At 45.4% G+C, this 16920-nt stretch overlaps 1 protein-coding gene across 1 annotated transcript in view; it reads left to right on the plus strand.

Annotated features, from left to right (window-relative positions):
• The first annotated feature begins 548 nt into the window (after positions 1-548).
• Positions 549-16920, plus strand: part of THOC5 (THO complex subunit 5) — a 27614-nt gene continuing 11242 nt past the window's right edge. Inside the window, exons 1-12 of the mRNA XM_065903781.1 lie at positions 549-608; positions 1171-1332; positions 2196-2327; positions 4872-5015; positions 5934-6047; positions 6196-6293; positions 9062-9208; positions 10600-10714; positions 12405-12537; positions 14527-14604; positions 15250-15290; positions 15494-15702. Coding sequence (XP_065759853.1) covers positions 2232-2327; positions 4872-5015; positions 5934-6047; positions 6196-6293; positions 9062-9208; positions 10600-10714; positions 12405-12537; positions 14527-14604; positions 15250-15290; positions 15494-15702 — 1175 coding nt within the window. The 5' untranslated portion in view covers positions 549-608; positions 1171-1332; positions 2196-2231. The remainder of the gene's footprint in view (positions 609-1170; positions 1333-2195; positions 2328-4871; positions 5016-5933; positions 6048-6195; positions 6294-9061; positions 9209-10599; positions 10715-12404; positions 12538-14526; positions 14605-15249; positions 15291-15493; positions 15703-16920) is intronic.

Genomic DNA, 16920 nt, shown 5'->3' on the forward strand with positions numbered 1-16920 from the left:
AAATCGGACCAAAAATGGGGGGGTGGGGGGAGGGAAGGCAGGTTAAGATGGAGTTAATGCCCACCCCGACTTGCTGCCCTCGCTGTTGTGGGATGTTCTACTGTAACTATGACAGTAGTTAAGAATCCAGGTTACAGAAGCAAATTCACAAATGTCCATATCATGGCACTACTACATTCTTGTGTTATCTTGGGCACACGACAAATTCATTTGACAAATACATGGCAGAGCGCCTACTAGTTGCTGGGCATTGCTTTAGGCACTGGGGACAGAATGAACGAACCCTTATTTGAACTTAAAAAGTTCAAAATGCAAATCTTTGCCCTTACAGCCTCGGTTTCCCGGTTTCAGTGGGTAATGTGAGACGGCTGGCTGGTTGGGACCCGCCTAGACAACCCAAGTACCGCCACCACCTTATCCCCTTAACAGCCCGGCCGCCGCCTGAACCGCCGGCCGGCTGCGTCGGGATCCTTCGCGCTCCGCTTCCGGCCTCCGCACAAGACTTCCGGTCGGCCGCTCCTTCCTTCCGCTTCTCTATGGTGCGCAAGCCACAGAGTCCCCGACGCCGGAAGTGGCACGCTCTCCGGGACGCTTCGGGGTGCCGTGTGGTGAGGAGGGGACCAGGGCGGGGTGGGTCCGGGCGCGCTAGAACTGGGGAGTGGACTGCGCGAGGACGTGCCCGGGCTTGGGTCTAACCCTGGTTCTCCGCCGTCATTCCGCAGGGACCCGGGCCGCTCGGCGCCGCGGTCTCAGTTTCCTCCTGTGGAGAATGTTGGCCGCAGCATCGTCAGGCCCCACAGTGCAGCCTCTAGAAAACGCCCCGGAAGGTGGTGGTGATAGCAGCTCACTTTTATTATGCGCTTGTCTCTGCCAGGCACTCTTGACTGTGCTATCAAAGTCAGAATTTCCCACACGTAACGCCTTTGGGGCCCCTTCTCTGTGGAAAATTAACTTATTTATTTTAACTGAGTCATTTTTTAAATTTAAATTTAGTTTGAAAGAAAAATTTTAATCTCTACCACAAATAGAACGCTTCTTTCACTGTCCTATGCAGGATGTAATGATAAAGATTATTGAACATGAAAAAACTGGTGACTGTGACTAGATTTCAGGTGTCTAAGGATCTGAGATAGACTTCTTTCCTTAACAAAGGGATATTGGCATTTGTAGATGTTAAAGGCCAACCAAAGAAATGAGACGTTCTCCATGAGGCAGTCAGAAGTTTCTAAAGAGAATTGACAGGAATTCACTTTCTCACCCAGCTCCCAGATCATCTTCATTGCCTTCCCCAGTGCAACGCCTCCTGCTTTAATGTCCACGACCACCTTGGAGGTAGGGACTGCTGTTCTCATTTGATCTATGAGAAAACATATGCAGAGAAAAGTGAAGTGATTTGTCCCAGAATTCATAGTCATGAAATAGAGGAGTTAAGACTCCAACTTAGGGCTTCTGTGACTGGACTCTCCGGAGATCTTGGCTCCCTCATTAAGTGTTGGTGACAGATTCACTGGGATTGGGGGGATAGGGCTTCCCACTTCAGAGGTCTCTGGTGACAGTCAGTAGAGGTAGCAGAGTGAGGATGCTTTGTTATGCTAGAGTCCCATGAAATGTCCGTTCCATTCTTTTAAATTTTCGGGCCAACCAGGGAGTTGAGGGCATCACCAGATGACATGGTAGCAAGACTACAAGATGCAATAATGTAGTTGCCAAGAGCACTGCTGTGGCACGTGTTGGATCCAAGCTTCAGCATGCTAGCTGTGTGATCTTGGGCAAGTCATTCACCTTCCTGACCCTCAGTGTTCTCACCTGTGAATGAGATGCTTGTTTGTATCTGAGAGAATCCTTGTTTTAAAAAGCAAATGGGAACATACCCTTACAGTGCTTAGCTGAAGGTCCAGAACACACTGATCAGTTGATAGTATTGGGAATAGACTTATGTACCTGGCTGAGGAGTTTGGTCAGTGGGGTGTTGGTGGTGGTGCCTTTAAAGGAGATGGAGATGAGGAAAACGAGTTCATTTTGCACAGACTGAGGGATGATTCCCGTTTTTACAGAGCTTTGGAGGGTTGATGACTTTTCTTGATTTACCGAGAGTATAAGCGTCCAGAACTGCTAGACAGACTTCAGTATTCTGACTCCAGGGGAATCTCCGATTACAATTCCAGAAAAACTCGAAAGCTTTCTCCTCTTAACAGGTGTCTGCTGTTCTCTCCTGACTTTACCAAACAACGATGTCATCAGAATCAAGCAAAAAACGAAAGCCCAAAGTGATCCGAAGTGATGGAGCGCCAGCTGAAGGGAAGCGTACTCGTTCTGACACTGAGCAGGTGAGATCAGCTGGGGCTGCTGTGCTGCTGAGAAATTTGCAACTTGGGACCAAGCACCTGGCTGTGGGTTTGCAGCAGCTGAGGGTCATGGGCACAACCTCCCAGGTGGCCTCTGCTTGACCATGTGCCTGGAATTCCCTTGGCTCTTCAAGACTTAAGTATCCGAGTCATATTTGGCTGCAGTATCCCAAGAACCAACAAGCTTATATTAGACATGATTAGTGGTTGAACAGAGAATGTATTCTAGTATAGTGTGCGTCTCCAGCTCTCCTCATGGTCAAATGAAGACAGTCCATCCGCAACATGCCCCTAAGGCTTTGTAGATGTGGCAGTCCTGGTCTGCTCCTGAGATGGTACCAGAACCATGTCCCCAAAGAACCTCTTTTATGGCCTGAGTGCTCTCGTGGTCAGCAAGGTTCTTCTTTTGCTGTTTCTCTATCCTTGAATCTGTCAAGCTGATTTATGACTTAACTAATTTTTTCTTTTCCGTTATGCTTTATTACAGGATGTTAAATATAGTTTCCTGTGCTATACAGTAGCACCTTGTTGTTTTATCCATTCTATGTATAATAGTTTGTATCTGCTAATCCCAATCCATCCTTCACTGTGGCAACACAAATCTGTTCTCTATGTCTGTGAGTTGTAAGTAAGTTCTTTTGTATCATATTTTAGATTCCATACACAAGTGATATCATATGGTACTTTCTTTTTCTGACCTATTTCATTGGACATGACTATCTCTAGATCCATCCTCACTGCTGATTTACATTCTTTCTTAAGCTAGGTACTGTTCCATTGTGTGTGAGTGTATATGTGTGTGTATCTATGTATGCATGCATGCATGCTTGCTTATTCATGGCCAACTCTTTGCAACCCTAGACTATATCCCACCAGGCTACTCTGTCTGTGGGATTCTCCAGGCAGAAATACTGGAGTGGGTAGCCATTCCCTCTCCAGGACATCTTCCCGGGTCTCCTGTATTGGAGGGAGATTCTTTACCATCTGAGCCACCAGGGAAGCCAGTGTATATGTGTATGTCTGTGTGTGTGTGTGTGTGTGTGTGTATGAACACACACCACATCTTCTTTGTCCGTTCGTCTGTTGATGGGCTGTTACGTTGCTTCCGTGTCATGACTATTGTAAATAGCGCTGCTGTGAACATTGAGGTGCATGTATCTTTTCTAGTTAAGAGTTTTGTCCAGATACATGCCCATAAGTAGGGTTACTGGATGATGTGACAACTCTATTTTTAGTTTTTTGAGGAACCTCCATACTGTTTTCCATAGTGACTGCACCAGATTACATTCCCATCAACAGTATAGGAGGATTCCCTTTTCTCCACACTCCAGTATTTCTTATTTTAGACTTTTTAAGGATGTCTGTTACGACCAGTGTGAGGTCATACCTCGTTGTAGTTTTCATATGTATTTCTCTAATAATTAACAGTGTTGAACATCTTTTCATGTGCCTATTGACCATCTGTATGTCTTTTTTGGAGAAATGTCTGTGCAAGTCTTCTGCCCATTTTTTGATTGGGTCTTTTGTTGTTGTTACTGAGTTGTATGAGTTAATATGTATTTTGGAAATTAAGCCTTTGATGATTTCATTGTTTGCAAATATTTTCTCCCAGTCTGTAGGTTATGTGACTTAACTATATTGATTGATTGTGGGTTTTTTTTTTTTTAACTAGAGTAAAACATACCAGCTTCAGTTTAAATAGAAGATGACGCTTTCTTCAGATTTAGGAAATTAAAATTAAGAACTTTATCCTTTGGGAGGCATTGATTCCAGTTCACTGTTTTGTTTTTTTTTAATAATTAAATCGAAGTCTACTTGATATATAACATATCAATTTCAAGTGTACAATATAATGGTATTTCTATATTTTGTGAAATGATTACCAAAATGTCTAGTTTATATCTATCATGTTACATAGTTACAGAATTTTTTTTTCTTGTGATGAGAACTTTTAAGATCTACTCTCAGCAACTTTCAAACAGGTGCAGTATTTTTAACTGTAACTGACTCTCTCTGAAAGAGATGTGTTTGTTTATTCCAAAGTCTGGGAGACCAATTAGGATATCTGCTAAAGCTTGATTCAAGCATCTAAACACCCATCAGAAGAAATTTGATTAAATGAATTCTGGTTCATCTATATATAGCCATTTTAATGGAGATCTATGTTTATTGTGATGGGAAATTGCACTAAATAGCATGAACAGGATGATCCCATTTTATTTTATCTTGATGCATTTATCCACAGTATTAACAATGAGTTATTTCAGGCTGGGAGGTGAGATTATAGGCAATTATTCATTTTGGTTTTGATACCCTTCACTGTTTTCTGAATCTCAACACCAAGCATGCATTACTTTACAATCAGAAAGAGGAAAAGAAGAAAGAAAAGCATTTGATTTGAGGACCAGATTCTATAGAGACCTGATTTGGGGGGCTTCATAATCACTGATCTCAGCCAAGTGTCCCTTGTTCCACCGGAGAGACTTTCACTCCCAAGACCACAAGGCCGGATCCTTGCCTCCACAGGAAGGTAAATACTACAGTGAGGAGGCTGAGGTGGACCTGCGGGACCCTGGCAGAGACTATGAGCTGTACAAGTACACGTGCCAGGAGCTGCAGAGGCTCATGGCCGAGATCCAGGACCTGAAGAGCCGGGGTGGCAAGGACGCGGTAAGGAGTGGGCGTGGGCGGACGTGGGTCTGCGTGGATGGATCTGTTTTGCGCCTGTCACAGCCCTTCCTGATTTTGGTCTTATGTCCTCCCGTCATCAGGGGATTAGACCCTGAGGGCTCTAGAGATCTGCCTATTAGTTTATTGTAACATCACCACACAGTCACCAACAACAGTCATGAAAGTACAGGATTAATCATTTTTTTTCCATAACTGTAATTTGATAATCCATTGAAACAATATTTATGAAGTGCTGGGCATTTTGCTACGTGTGGAGAAAGTGAATAGTACCGTCAGTCACCCTTGCAGATATAAGACTGGATATGTACAACTAAGACATAGAGACCAAAAATCAAATTGTTCATATTAAAAAAAAGAAAAAAGGTTTCAGGGCAGAGAAACAAAACAGTGTGACTGAAAACTCTATGGGTAAGTTAAAAACAATCCATATTTTTTCAGGAATCTCAGTTATTTGTGCTTATCCTGGCCAATATTGTTAAGATTATTACAGTGTATCTGTTTGACTATAGTCAAGTTTTACAGGTATAGTTCTGCTGTTTTTGTTCAGATTAATTCTGTAGCCTTCATAGAGGTCAAGTTATATGGCGTGAACTGGCACTATTTGGATCTCTGTGTATGTTATGTAGCTTTGGTTTGTGCATTGGCTCCATTTGCTCCACCTTTGATTCCTGTTGCTTTGGTCCAAGCAGAAATTGTTTTGTTTTGTTTTTGCCTGGAAACTGTAAGCATTGCCCTTATACAGTCATTCTTCCATCTCCCCCTGACACTGCTCATGATTCTCAGCTCCTTCCAGTGTCTGTTTTTAACCCTAGATGAGGATAGGTCAGCAGTGAGGGGCTGAAGGAGTCTGAGCTAGCTTCATTTGTCAAGGTCTTTATCAGTTTTCTCGACCAGCAGGCGGTTGAGATAGAAGATCGGAGGATCCAGAGCTGTGTGCATTTTATGACTCTGAAGAAGCTTAACCGATTAGCCCACATCAGGTTGAAGAAAGGAAGAGATCAGACCCATGAGGTAGGCACTGAGAGATCTAACCCTCCTCCTCCCTCCCTCTCCCCCCTCCCTAACCCCCTTGCCCTTTTTCTGAGTTTGCGGCTTGCTGTGCTTTGCTCTGCCCCACCCCACCTTGTCCCACTCACCTCTGACCTTGTCCTCCTTGCAGGCCAAGCAAAAAGTGGACGCCTATCACCTGCAGCTCCAGAACCTGTTGTATGAGGTGATGCACCTGCAGAAGGAGATCACCAAGTGTCTGGAATTTAAGTGAGTTTTGAAGCACAGGGCTTTGGCATGGTGATCTGCTGGTAACTAACTGCCTTTTCCTCCATAGCTCAGTGTGAGCCAGTTTCTTTAAAAAGGAGTCAGATGTGTTTGGAGACTGCAGGATCTGGGGAAAGGATGAATAAATCACTTTTGAATGGGAAAATCGGAAGAAGCAGTTCCAGGATGCACAAAGAACCTCAGAAGCCTGTCTGACCCTTTTGAGTTTTCAGCTCTGACCCTGGTGAAAAGCAGTTGTCTCTTCCCAGCAGGGAGATCCTTCGCATTATCAGTTTGATTCCTGAGCGCCTGTATGTGAGGAGTTCACTTCCAGTTACATCTTTTTAACCTTTTGGCCCAGCTCTTCCCTCTGAAGTTCCAGCAATTCATTTTTGCAAATGGATTTCATTCTTTGGAACCTGAACCCCTTATTGCCTAGCTGCTTTTAGGTGAACAAACTACAGTTTGTCAGTGTCCTCCTTAAACTGTGATGCCTCTTGGCAAGTCCAAGATGAAAGCTCAGAAAGAGAAAGGAATAGACAGAATAAGAGAGGGGAGCATGTTCTTGCATGGTCAGACCTATTTGTGTAAACTGAAAGGAGTCAGGTTTTATTTGTAATAAACTTGGGATGAGGGAGACCACGTTAGACGTTGTTGTTCAGTCGCTAAGTTGTGTCTGACTCTGCAAACCTTTGGACTGCAGCACACCAAGCTTCCCTGTCCTTCACTATCTGTCCGAGTTTGCTCAAACTCATTTCCATTGAGTCAGTGATGTCATCCAGCTGTCTCACGTTAGACATTGGGTCTACTGTGTGCTGATTTTTGAGAGGTATCTTTATCTGCTTCACAAATTCATCACATAATTATGCTGAAATACAGAAGTGAAATCCACATCAGGTAACTGAGTTAATAGTGTAAAGTTGTCAATTTCCTGGTTTTGACTGTCATGATTATATAAGATATTATCAATGAGGGAACCTGGAAGAAGAGTCCATAGAGGAAATAAACTCTTAGTTTAAGATTCATAGGAAGTTTTAAAAATATTACTATTTAAAAATAAGAAAGGTGTAAAAACACCAAAGGTATGATGCTCCACCTGTTACTGTTGTTCAGATGAAAGCCAACAAATGCAAAATACAGCAGAATGCAATCCTGTGGCAAAGCAGTGGCCAAGTGGAAGGACCAGGGACCCTGGACAGCCTGGGTTCAGCTCCCAACTCTGCTGCTCCTTAGCTGTGTGGCCTTGGGCAAACTGCTTACTGATGGTAGCCTCCATTTCATTTGAAAAATGGAAGTAACAATCCGTATTTCAGTTACTGTAAGAATTAAATGAGATAAGGATGGTATTTCCAGTAGTCGTGCATGGATGTGAGAGTTGGACTATAAAGAAAGCTGAGCACTGAAGAATTGTTGCTTTTGAACTGTAGTGTTGGAGAAGACTCTTGAGAGTCCCTTGGACTGCAAGGAGATCAAACCAGTACATCCTAAAGGAAATCAGCCCTGAATATTCATTGGAACGATGCTGAAGCTGAAATTTCAAGACTTTGGCCACCTGATGCGAAGAACTGACTCCTTGGAAAAGATGCTGGGAAAGATTGAAGGCAGGAGGAGAAAGGGACGACAGAGGATGAGATAGTTAGATGGCACCACTGACTCAATGGACATGAGTATGAGCAAGCTCCAGTAGTTGGTGATGGAGAAGGAAGCCTTGCGTGCTTCAGTCCATGGGGTGGCAAAGAGTCGGACACAACTGAGAGACTGAACTGAACTGAAGGATGGTATACAATGGGTATGTAATAACGTGGCAGCTCCTGTTATTACTGCTATACAACCTGAGTGCTACTGTGTTCATGTAGCAAAAAGGATTGGGTTTCTTTTATACACGTGTGCCACTATACATGTAATAGTTAAAGCTTCTATAGATCTTTTCACATCAGTCCTGCCATGTTGAATCTTCCTCATGTTAAGGTTAGATAGTTAATATTTTAAACTTAAATGTAGACTCTTATGTTTATTCTTGCTAAATTGCATTTCTTGGTTTGAACCTGACATTCTAGGCCTAGACCATGATGGGTTGTTTTTTTTTTAAGTTCATTTTCCTTATGACCATGAACACATTGTTTGATAAGTAATTTTCTTTTTATTTATATAATTATGGTTGTGCTGGATCTTTGTTGCTGCATAGGCTTTTCTCTAGTTGCAGCAAGTGGAGGCTACTCTGTAGTTGCAGTAGGCAGGCTTCTCATTGTGGTGGCTTCTGTTGTTGCTGAGCATAGGTTCTGGGGTGCCTAGACTCGGTAATTCTAGCTCGCTGGCTCTAGAGAGCATGGGCTTAGTTGCCCCATGGCCTGTGGGATCTTCCCAAATCAGGGATTGCACCCATGTCTCCTATGTTGGCAGGTGGATTCTTTACCCCTGAGCCACCAGGGAAGCCCAACTATGATGTTTTTATTTGATTTTTTAATCTGTTAGCTCTCTTGCAGAGCTTGGAGAGGTCTGTATGTTTCATAAGCCTGATTTCTAGGTCTTTAGTTAAATCACGGGTATAAAGCTTGGGCACTGTGGGTAAGGATCCTGTGGGATGTCACCAACTACCTCTCTTCACACTGAAATACCTAGTAATGAACATTTGTTGAGAAGTCTGGATTCCAGGCTCCTCAAGGGGCTGTAGACCAGGCCAGAGTGCACATACCTGGGGGAGACTGGGGACCTGCTTGAGCCAGTGTGTTTCTGAGAATAGCAACTTGACATTATTGAGTTTTTGACTACAGGTCAAAGCATGAAGAAATCGATCTGGTCAGCTTAGAGGAGTTTTATAAGGAGGCTCCTCCAGATATCAGCAAGGCGGAAGTCACCATGGGAGACCCTCACCAGCAAACCCTTGCACGCCTGGACTGGGAGCTGGAGCAGCGGAAAAGGTAGCATTTCCTCCTTCCGGACCTGTTCACCTGTACAGAGACGAGCCTGTATTCACCAGGGCCAGTGCTTCGTCCTGTCCCAGGGTCAGTAGCAAAGCACAGTGGGACCAGCAGAATGGCCTCTGAGACCAAATTGCGTTTTGTGATTAAGTCACATTTAGCAGTTCACACTTGGCCAGCTGTACCGTAAGTGAGATTGGAATTGCTTAAGGCTGTTACAAGAAAGTTGGGGTAACCTTTCCTTCAAAATTTTAATGCCTAAGACTTAAATGCCTTTTGTACTATAAATTTTTTTTACCTTTTCTCCCACCCATAAGCATATTCCTATGGTATTGCAAAGCTTTGCAAACATTGTTTCAGAAGGCTGTACAGCATTCCATTGTAAATTGTCACATAATTGTTTCTGTAGTGGATTGGACTTTTAAGTTGTTTGCATTTTTTGCTATTGTAAATAATGCATTGAGGCACCCCTTTACATATAAAATTTTCTGTACTAATAAAGAGCTTTTCTTTATTTAGTGTAAATAGAATGTCTATACTATGTAATTTAATCTAGATGTTTCTTAGGCTATGGTATGTTTATACGTTTTTCATCTTAGATGTTTTATAGTTGTATCCCTTCCATCATGGTGACTTTTTCCTCTTTCCGTGTGTATAGGAGTTCTGGGGCTTTTGGGTGGCACATTTGCTTCATTTTCTGTCAGAAAAGGTGGTGTTTTTAATCCCTTGCATTTTTCTGTTGTTGAGTGTATTTTGTGCCTTTGGTTTACATTATGAAATTATTAAGTACAGAGTCTGGATCTTAGGGAACTGGTTTCAGCTTTTTAGCACATGGGGCTGGCCCATCACACCCCTGTCCAGTACGCAGCCTGCCCTTGGCCAAGCCACGAGAGTTCCATTCCTGTGGCTCTGACCTGGAATCAATCCCCCTCAGGCCAGTCTGTGGGCCTCGTTTGGGTCCTGCAGCTGCTGGGTCCGTATGTTTGTGAAAGCTCTGGGTCTAGCCTCTGAGGCAGAAAACGGAGCAGGAGGTGACACGGGTATTCCCTAGTTGTTATGAGCACAGCCTCTGGAGCAGACAGGCCTGGATTCAGAGCCCAGCTCTGCGCCTGCTCTTAGTTGGATGACCTTGGGCAAGTTACCCACCTCCCTGAGCCTTGGTTTCCTTCTTCAGGGATAAGAAAAGTCCCCATCTTCCAGTGTTTTTATAAAGGATTAAATGCCATTATGATTATAAAAAGTTCTCCAAAGTGCCTGACACATAGTAAATGCTAGGTAATCATTAGCAGTTCATCATGACTGCTGTCATTGGGTAGAGTCTGGCAGTGAACAGGTGTGTTGGGGTGTCCCTGGGGAGCATCCCAGGACAGTGCTCTGTCCTCCCTCAACAGGCTGGCGGAGAAGTACCGAGAGTGCCTGTCCAACAAGGAGAAGATCCTCAAGGAGATTGAGGTGAAGAAGGAGTACCTGAGCAGCCTCCAGCCTCGTCTCAACAGCATCATGCAGGTGAGAGTCTCCCCGCAGCCCGCCACCTCCTTGGCTCTTACTTGATCTTCACCACCCAATGGCCTCAGGCCACCAGCAGCCACATCGCCCTGTGGGTTTGTTTTGTCCAGTCTGGGAGCCTGGAGCAGAGTGCAAGGATGGTCCTGTCTGCAGGCCCACAGCTGGAATGGTAAGGTTGTGTCCTTTGTGGAGGAAATGCGGCAGGATAGGCTCAGAAACGCATATTCACATTTACCTGGGTGTTTTCTCCCAGCGCCTCTTCTGGGTAAAACACTTTCATAGACTGTAAGTGGAGTTTACCCTCGCATGACCTGCACCAGCCTGCAGTCTTCGAGGACCTAAGCTTGTGGATGCTAGATCCCCTGACTGCACCTCAGGGGCCAACTGCTTAGTAGAGCTTTCACTCTGAAAAGAACTTCACTAGTATTGAAAGCCATCAGGTACCTCGGGAGGGAAAGTCCCCACTTTTTACCTGTAAAATGCAACGTCTTTCTGTATGTATAAAGATTTGACCTAAATCTTTATAGTTTTATAAAGCAGGGTATATGGCTAATATGGAGGAACTTTGTAAAAGGGCCCTAGAGAAATTAAGAATTCACTTTTGTAGGGTTTGGCAAGATCTGTGTTTCCTCTCTCCAATTCTAGGTATAGAATTAACAGATACTCATATAGGACAGAAATCAGAAACTTAAAGTTTTGGTTGTACTTAAATTGTTCCTGTTAACTGGAAGCACTCCAAATGCTCCTAAGTAGGGTACAGGGTAAATAAATTCTTGTATGGTTCAGTCTTAGCAGTTGTGATGGAAGTGTAGAACAGCCTATTACTGACAGAGTAACTGGACAGAAAGATTTATTAAATTATGAAAGAAAAAAATGCAAATTGTAGAACATCTAGTATAACCTCATGTGTACACGTGCCTTCATTTACAGAGTATCAGGTGGATGCGTATGTGTGTTAAGTCATCTGTGTGCTTAGAAAAGTATGTTTTCACACCAAACCATTAATGGTTACTTTTGGTGTTTGGGAACTGGGAACTTTTGCCATATAAACTTGAATACAACCTTTTAAAAAAGAAGTACTCATATTACTTTAAAAAAATAATTTTACATAAAGCATATAGCTTGTAAATGTACATGCAGGTCAGTGAATTTTCACTTTGTGTACATTTGTGAACGCATTTGTGTAATCACCACTCAAATAGAGAAGAACATTTCCAGTTTTCCTTTTGCTTTACCCCCCCTCAGTCTGGGGAGACAGTGACTGCCCCTGTGTGCGCGCGGCGTGTATCGCCTGCATTCAGATCTTTCGCTTCTCAGGTGTTTGTGTGGACGTTTACTCACTCGACGTTTAGGTACTTGATGTTTCCCAGAAGCTAGGGAAACTGGTATCTTTTTTTTTCTTTCCCTTTTTAAAAAAATTGGAATATAAATGTTTTATGATATTGTGTCAGTTCCTGCTGTACAGCGTGAGTCAGCTATACGTATACTTATATCCCCTCCCTCGTGAGTCTTCCTCCCACCGTCCCCCCATTACACCCCTCTCAGTCATCACTGAGCACTGAGCTGAGCTCCTTTGGTATCTTTTTTAAAGTTCATTTTCTTATTGTTTGTTGTTGCTGTCACCTTCATAAGGTTCCTGTGTGAACTGCCTACCAAAGAGAAACAAAATCCCTTCTTCCGTTGCTTGCAGGCTTCCCTCCCGGTGCAGGAGTACCTGTTCATGCCCTTCGACCAGGCTCACAAGCAGTACGAGACAGCCAGACACCTGCCGCCACCCCTCTATGTGCTCTTTGTCCAAGCCACTGCGTACGGGCAGGCCTGTGGTGAGTATGGGGCGGGCAGGGAAGAGGGGCTGTGGGAGCAGCGGCCGAGGCCAGGGAGGCATCTGGAAGCACCGCCTGCCGAGGAAAGCTCCCGGGCCCTGCTCAGAAGCCCTCAGGTGACAGATGCTGCCTCCCCTCTGCACTGCCCAGCATGGCTGCTTTGACCAGCTGGCCTGAGGCTGGACTAACCTGATGGGCACTCCATGATGGATGGCTTTGAATCTCTGATGAGCCTGGCTAGTTGGCTGTTGGGTTCAGTGCCCAGGCAGCCTCTCCAGGCTCCCAAGCACTTTCCCCATCAAGGCACGCTTGGCAGGTGGACCAGTGCCTTCCTCTCGCTTGAGGGAGAAGCTCGGTGAACACAGGTCCCAGCCAGCTCTCCCAGGCTTTCACCGCCATACTCTGGGACAGGCCGCATGTCGTCACAGTGAATTACCAGGGGAGAGGAGGTGTCCTTATTAAGCTTGAAGGCAGCCCGTGACTCCAATAGGATTTGGGGACATTTCTGGCGATCCTACCTCTTGCCCTCCTGCAGCTTTTCCCCGGCACCTAAACTTTTCTCCCCTGCCCCACCCCACCGCCTCAGACACACACTGCATCGGTGCATGCCTGTCCTCCCAGCCACGGCATCCACACATTACTGTCTCTCTTCTTGTGTCTTCCCGGTCCTTTTATCGTCTCCCTCCCTTTTGTTCTCCCTCCTGTTTTCATCATCAGCTCATAGGAAATCTTCCCAGCCCCCTAGACAGGGTGAGTAATTTTCTTTTCTTTTGTGTTTGAAATCCAGCCTGTTTTCATTCCCATTTTACTGTGGAATTCCAGGAGTAAACCAGTCAAAAGAACAGTCTGGCATTTGCCTGTGTTTGGTGGGGGCAGCCAGTTTCTTTGGGATGAGCTGTTACGGTTCATGCAGGGTCGTCGGTGATTAGCAGTGGTCAGCCACCTGCGAGTATGTCATCCTTTACACTCTTGGGCAAACTCTTCTGGGCCCCCATGACTACGTGCATCTCTGTACACCCCTTTGAATGGAGCAGGAAGGGCTATGGACTCTGACCTCCCAGTACCACATGCACAGAGTTCCACAAAGGCGGATCCAGGCCTCGCTCGGTGAGGTGTCAGGCCTGGCGCAGGGATCAGGCTGCTTAGATCTGTGGTAGAGGGACCAGCCTCAGGTTAAATAGACTTTGTCTTGAATCCTAGTTTGTCTACTTGGCTATTGTATCTAACATCCCTGAGCCTTAATTTTCTCATCTGTAAATGGCTAGAGTAATAGTATTCCTCCTGTAGGTTGTTGTGAGGATTCAAAGTGAGTTTTTTTAAGTAATTTTAAAATTAAAGCTCATTCAGTCCTCATCAGCCAGCCAGACAGCTCCCATCTGTCAAATCCCCATTTCACAGATGTCAAAACTGAGGCTCAGAGCAAGTGTCATAACATCCCAGGCTGTGAGTTTGGGAGTTGGTTGGGTAGAGGCACAGGCCTGAGAGTAGGCTGCAGGTTCCATCTTCCTCCCCACTGTCCTTCTGCTTCCAGTTAAATGTGACAGTGCCAGGCAGGTGCTGGGTGTTTGGTGGAGCACAGAAGAGAGAATGAGAACTGAGGGGAGAACCGTTGTTCCTAGGATGTGGATACTTACAGGGTCCAGATAAGAGCTTTTGTGATAGTTGGCAGAATTGTGCCATGTGGCTCTGGGCCACTGGTTTGGATTTCTGTGCCTTGGTGTAAACCTGAAAAGAGAATTCACACCTAGTCTCAGGTGATGCTTGGCCAGGAATCTGTACTTTGAGTCCTTGTTTTCAGTAGATGATGGAAAGAAGACTTAGGTTTCCTGCCTTGCTCCTCTGCATCTGGAGAAAGGGCTTTTTGCCTTCCAGCCCCTGTCAGTAAGGAGCTGTGACAGGTGCAGGCAGTGCAGCCCCAGGGCGGGCCTGCTTGTGTGGCTGAGCTCCTTCCCTCAGCAGCTGTCACAGGTGGCTCTTTCTTGCTCCCAGATAAGACGTTGTCTGTGGCGATCGAAGGCAGCGTGGATGAGGCCAAGGCTCTGTTCAAGCCTCCCGAGGACTCCCAGGGTAAGTGGTGCTCAGGGTCCTCCCCCATGTCCTCCTCTGCTGATTCCGGGGGCGCCAGGTTCCCACCCAGGGCCATCCTTGGCCCTGTGGAAATGAGCCATACTGGTTCTGAGTGGCAGGGAGCTGGGCTTCAGTGTCTCAGTGCTCGGGGTAAACAGGGAAAAGCCCTGCCTCTCACTAGCTCACAGTGCTCGGGAAACTCTTCAACATTTGGAGCCTCAGTTCACTCACCTCTGTCAAAGCAAGATAGTGATAGCTCGTGTATTCTAGGATTGTGATGTGGATTAAAGGAGGTCGGGCATGCAGAGCCCTCAGCATCACCCTTAGCACATGGCACTTAATCCTCAGATGGATGAGCTGCTGCTGCTGTTTATGTTACTGTTATTGCTGCCACCACCAGCAGAGGACCTTCTCCCTAGGAATGCATTAAAAATCACTGAAAGAACTCAGGAGTGATGGGATTATAGGTCGTTATCCTTCTTGCATCGCTATACTGTACTGAGTGAGAAACAGCAGATTTATTATTTATCGTAAGGAAAATCATTGACAAAAGCCTGAGCCCTTTTACACGCCCTGACCGAGGTGCTCTGGGGAGAATTGGGGGAGTCCCCTCACCCCCCAGCTGCCTTCTCTCTGTCACCGCAGACGACGAGAGCGACTCGGACGCCGAGGAGGAGCAGACCACGGTGAGAGCATGGGGCCCGCTAGCTGCCAGGTGCTGTCCTCCCTGGAAGCAGAAGAGAGAGATGTGAAAGAGAGGGCGTCTGGGATCCTGGCAGCCTGAGCGCTGAAGCACAGGTCCCAGTGCTGAAGCCCTGGGTGGCAGGGAGAGGGAAGGGGGGATTCCTGTGACCTGTGCTTAACCTGCTCATCTCCCTTCTTTGTCCAGAAACGCCGGCGACCCACACTGGGAGTTCAGCTAGATGACAAGCGCAAGGAAATGCTGAAGAGGCACCCGCTGTCTGTTCTGCTGGACCTGAAGTGCAAAGGTCTGGCTCCCCTTAGTCTGGGGCATCTCCTAACACCAAGGAGTGCAGCCAGCTGCAGCCACGTGGGGGTCTGGCAAGCCGATGCCCCCTTGCCTACAAAAATATTCTGGTTTCATATTTATGTTTTCCTTTATTGTTCTTCATGGAGTTTGACTTTATTTTCTTTTTATGAATCATAACCCTAAAAATATAGCAAAACCATTAGACCCATCAGGGACACTGATGAAGCTACCGTCTTTCTGAATTTGACAGATCAGATACACAGAGCAAGTTGCCAAGAGGATGCAGCTTTTGACTAACGTAATCAACTTGCTTAATTTAATACATACAAGTAGAACTTTGTATTCTGCAGAGTATGTGGGTTTTGAAACTGGCTTCATATGGATACTGGAGCACATAATAAAGCATCCCAGCGTGATAAGAGTTAATGGTTGGACACAAGCTTCCTTCTCACCCCAGCCCCCCAGGCCTTGGGCCTAGGTCTGAGTTCCAAGGGCAGCCATTGTGATGGTTTTCTGTGTATTTTCAAGAAATAGTCTATGCATTTAGGAGATTCTGCATGGTGTATACCTTTGTGTATCCTTTGCCTTTTTAAATTTTTTTTACATAGAAACACTCTACACACTTGTTCTCTCTTTGCCTTTTTTTTTAAAAAAAATTTTTTTTTTGAGCTAATTTTAGACTCAGAAGTTTTGATGATGATTCAGAGATATCTCACCTGCTCTTCACCCCAATATCAACATCTTACTTAACTACAGTTATTGTTGTTCAGCTGCTAAGCTGTGTCTAACTGTTTGCGGCCCCAAGGACTGCCACACACCAGGCTCCACTGTGCTTCATTGTCTCCTGGAGTTTACTCAAATTTATGTTCGTTGAGTGGGTGATACTATCTAATCGCCTATCCTCTACCATCCTCTTCTCCTGCCCTCAGTCTTTCCCAGCATCAGGGTCTTTTCCAGTGAGTTGGCTCTCCGAATCAGGTGGCCAGAGTATTGGAGCTTCAGCTTTAGCATCAGTCCTTCCAATGAATGTTCAGGGTTGATTTCCTTTAGGATTGACTGGTTGGATCTCCTTGCTGTCCAAGGGACTCTCAAGAGTCTTCTCCAGCACCACAGTTTGAAAGCATCAGTTCTTCAGTGCTCAGCCTTCTTTATGGTCCAGCTCTCACATCTGTACATGATTAACCAGAGTGCAGTTTTCAAAATCTAAGTTTGTTTCATTGATACAATAGCATTAACTATAGAAGTTACTCAGATGCCCCTGGTTTTCCCCTAATGCCCTTTTCCTGATCCCAGTTTCAATCCAGGATCTCATGCGCATTTAGTGA

Source organism: Muntiacus reevesi, chromosome 13 (genome assembly GCF_963930625.1).
Source record: "Muntiacus reevesi chromosome 13, mMunRee1.1, whole genome shotgun sequence".
In the NCBI taxonomy this organism is placed as follows: domain Eukaryota; kingdom Metazoa; phylum Chordata; class Mammalia; order Artiodactyla; family Cervidae; genus Muntiacus; species Muntiacus reevesi.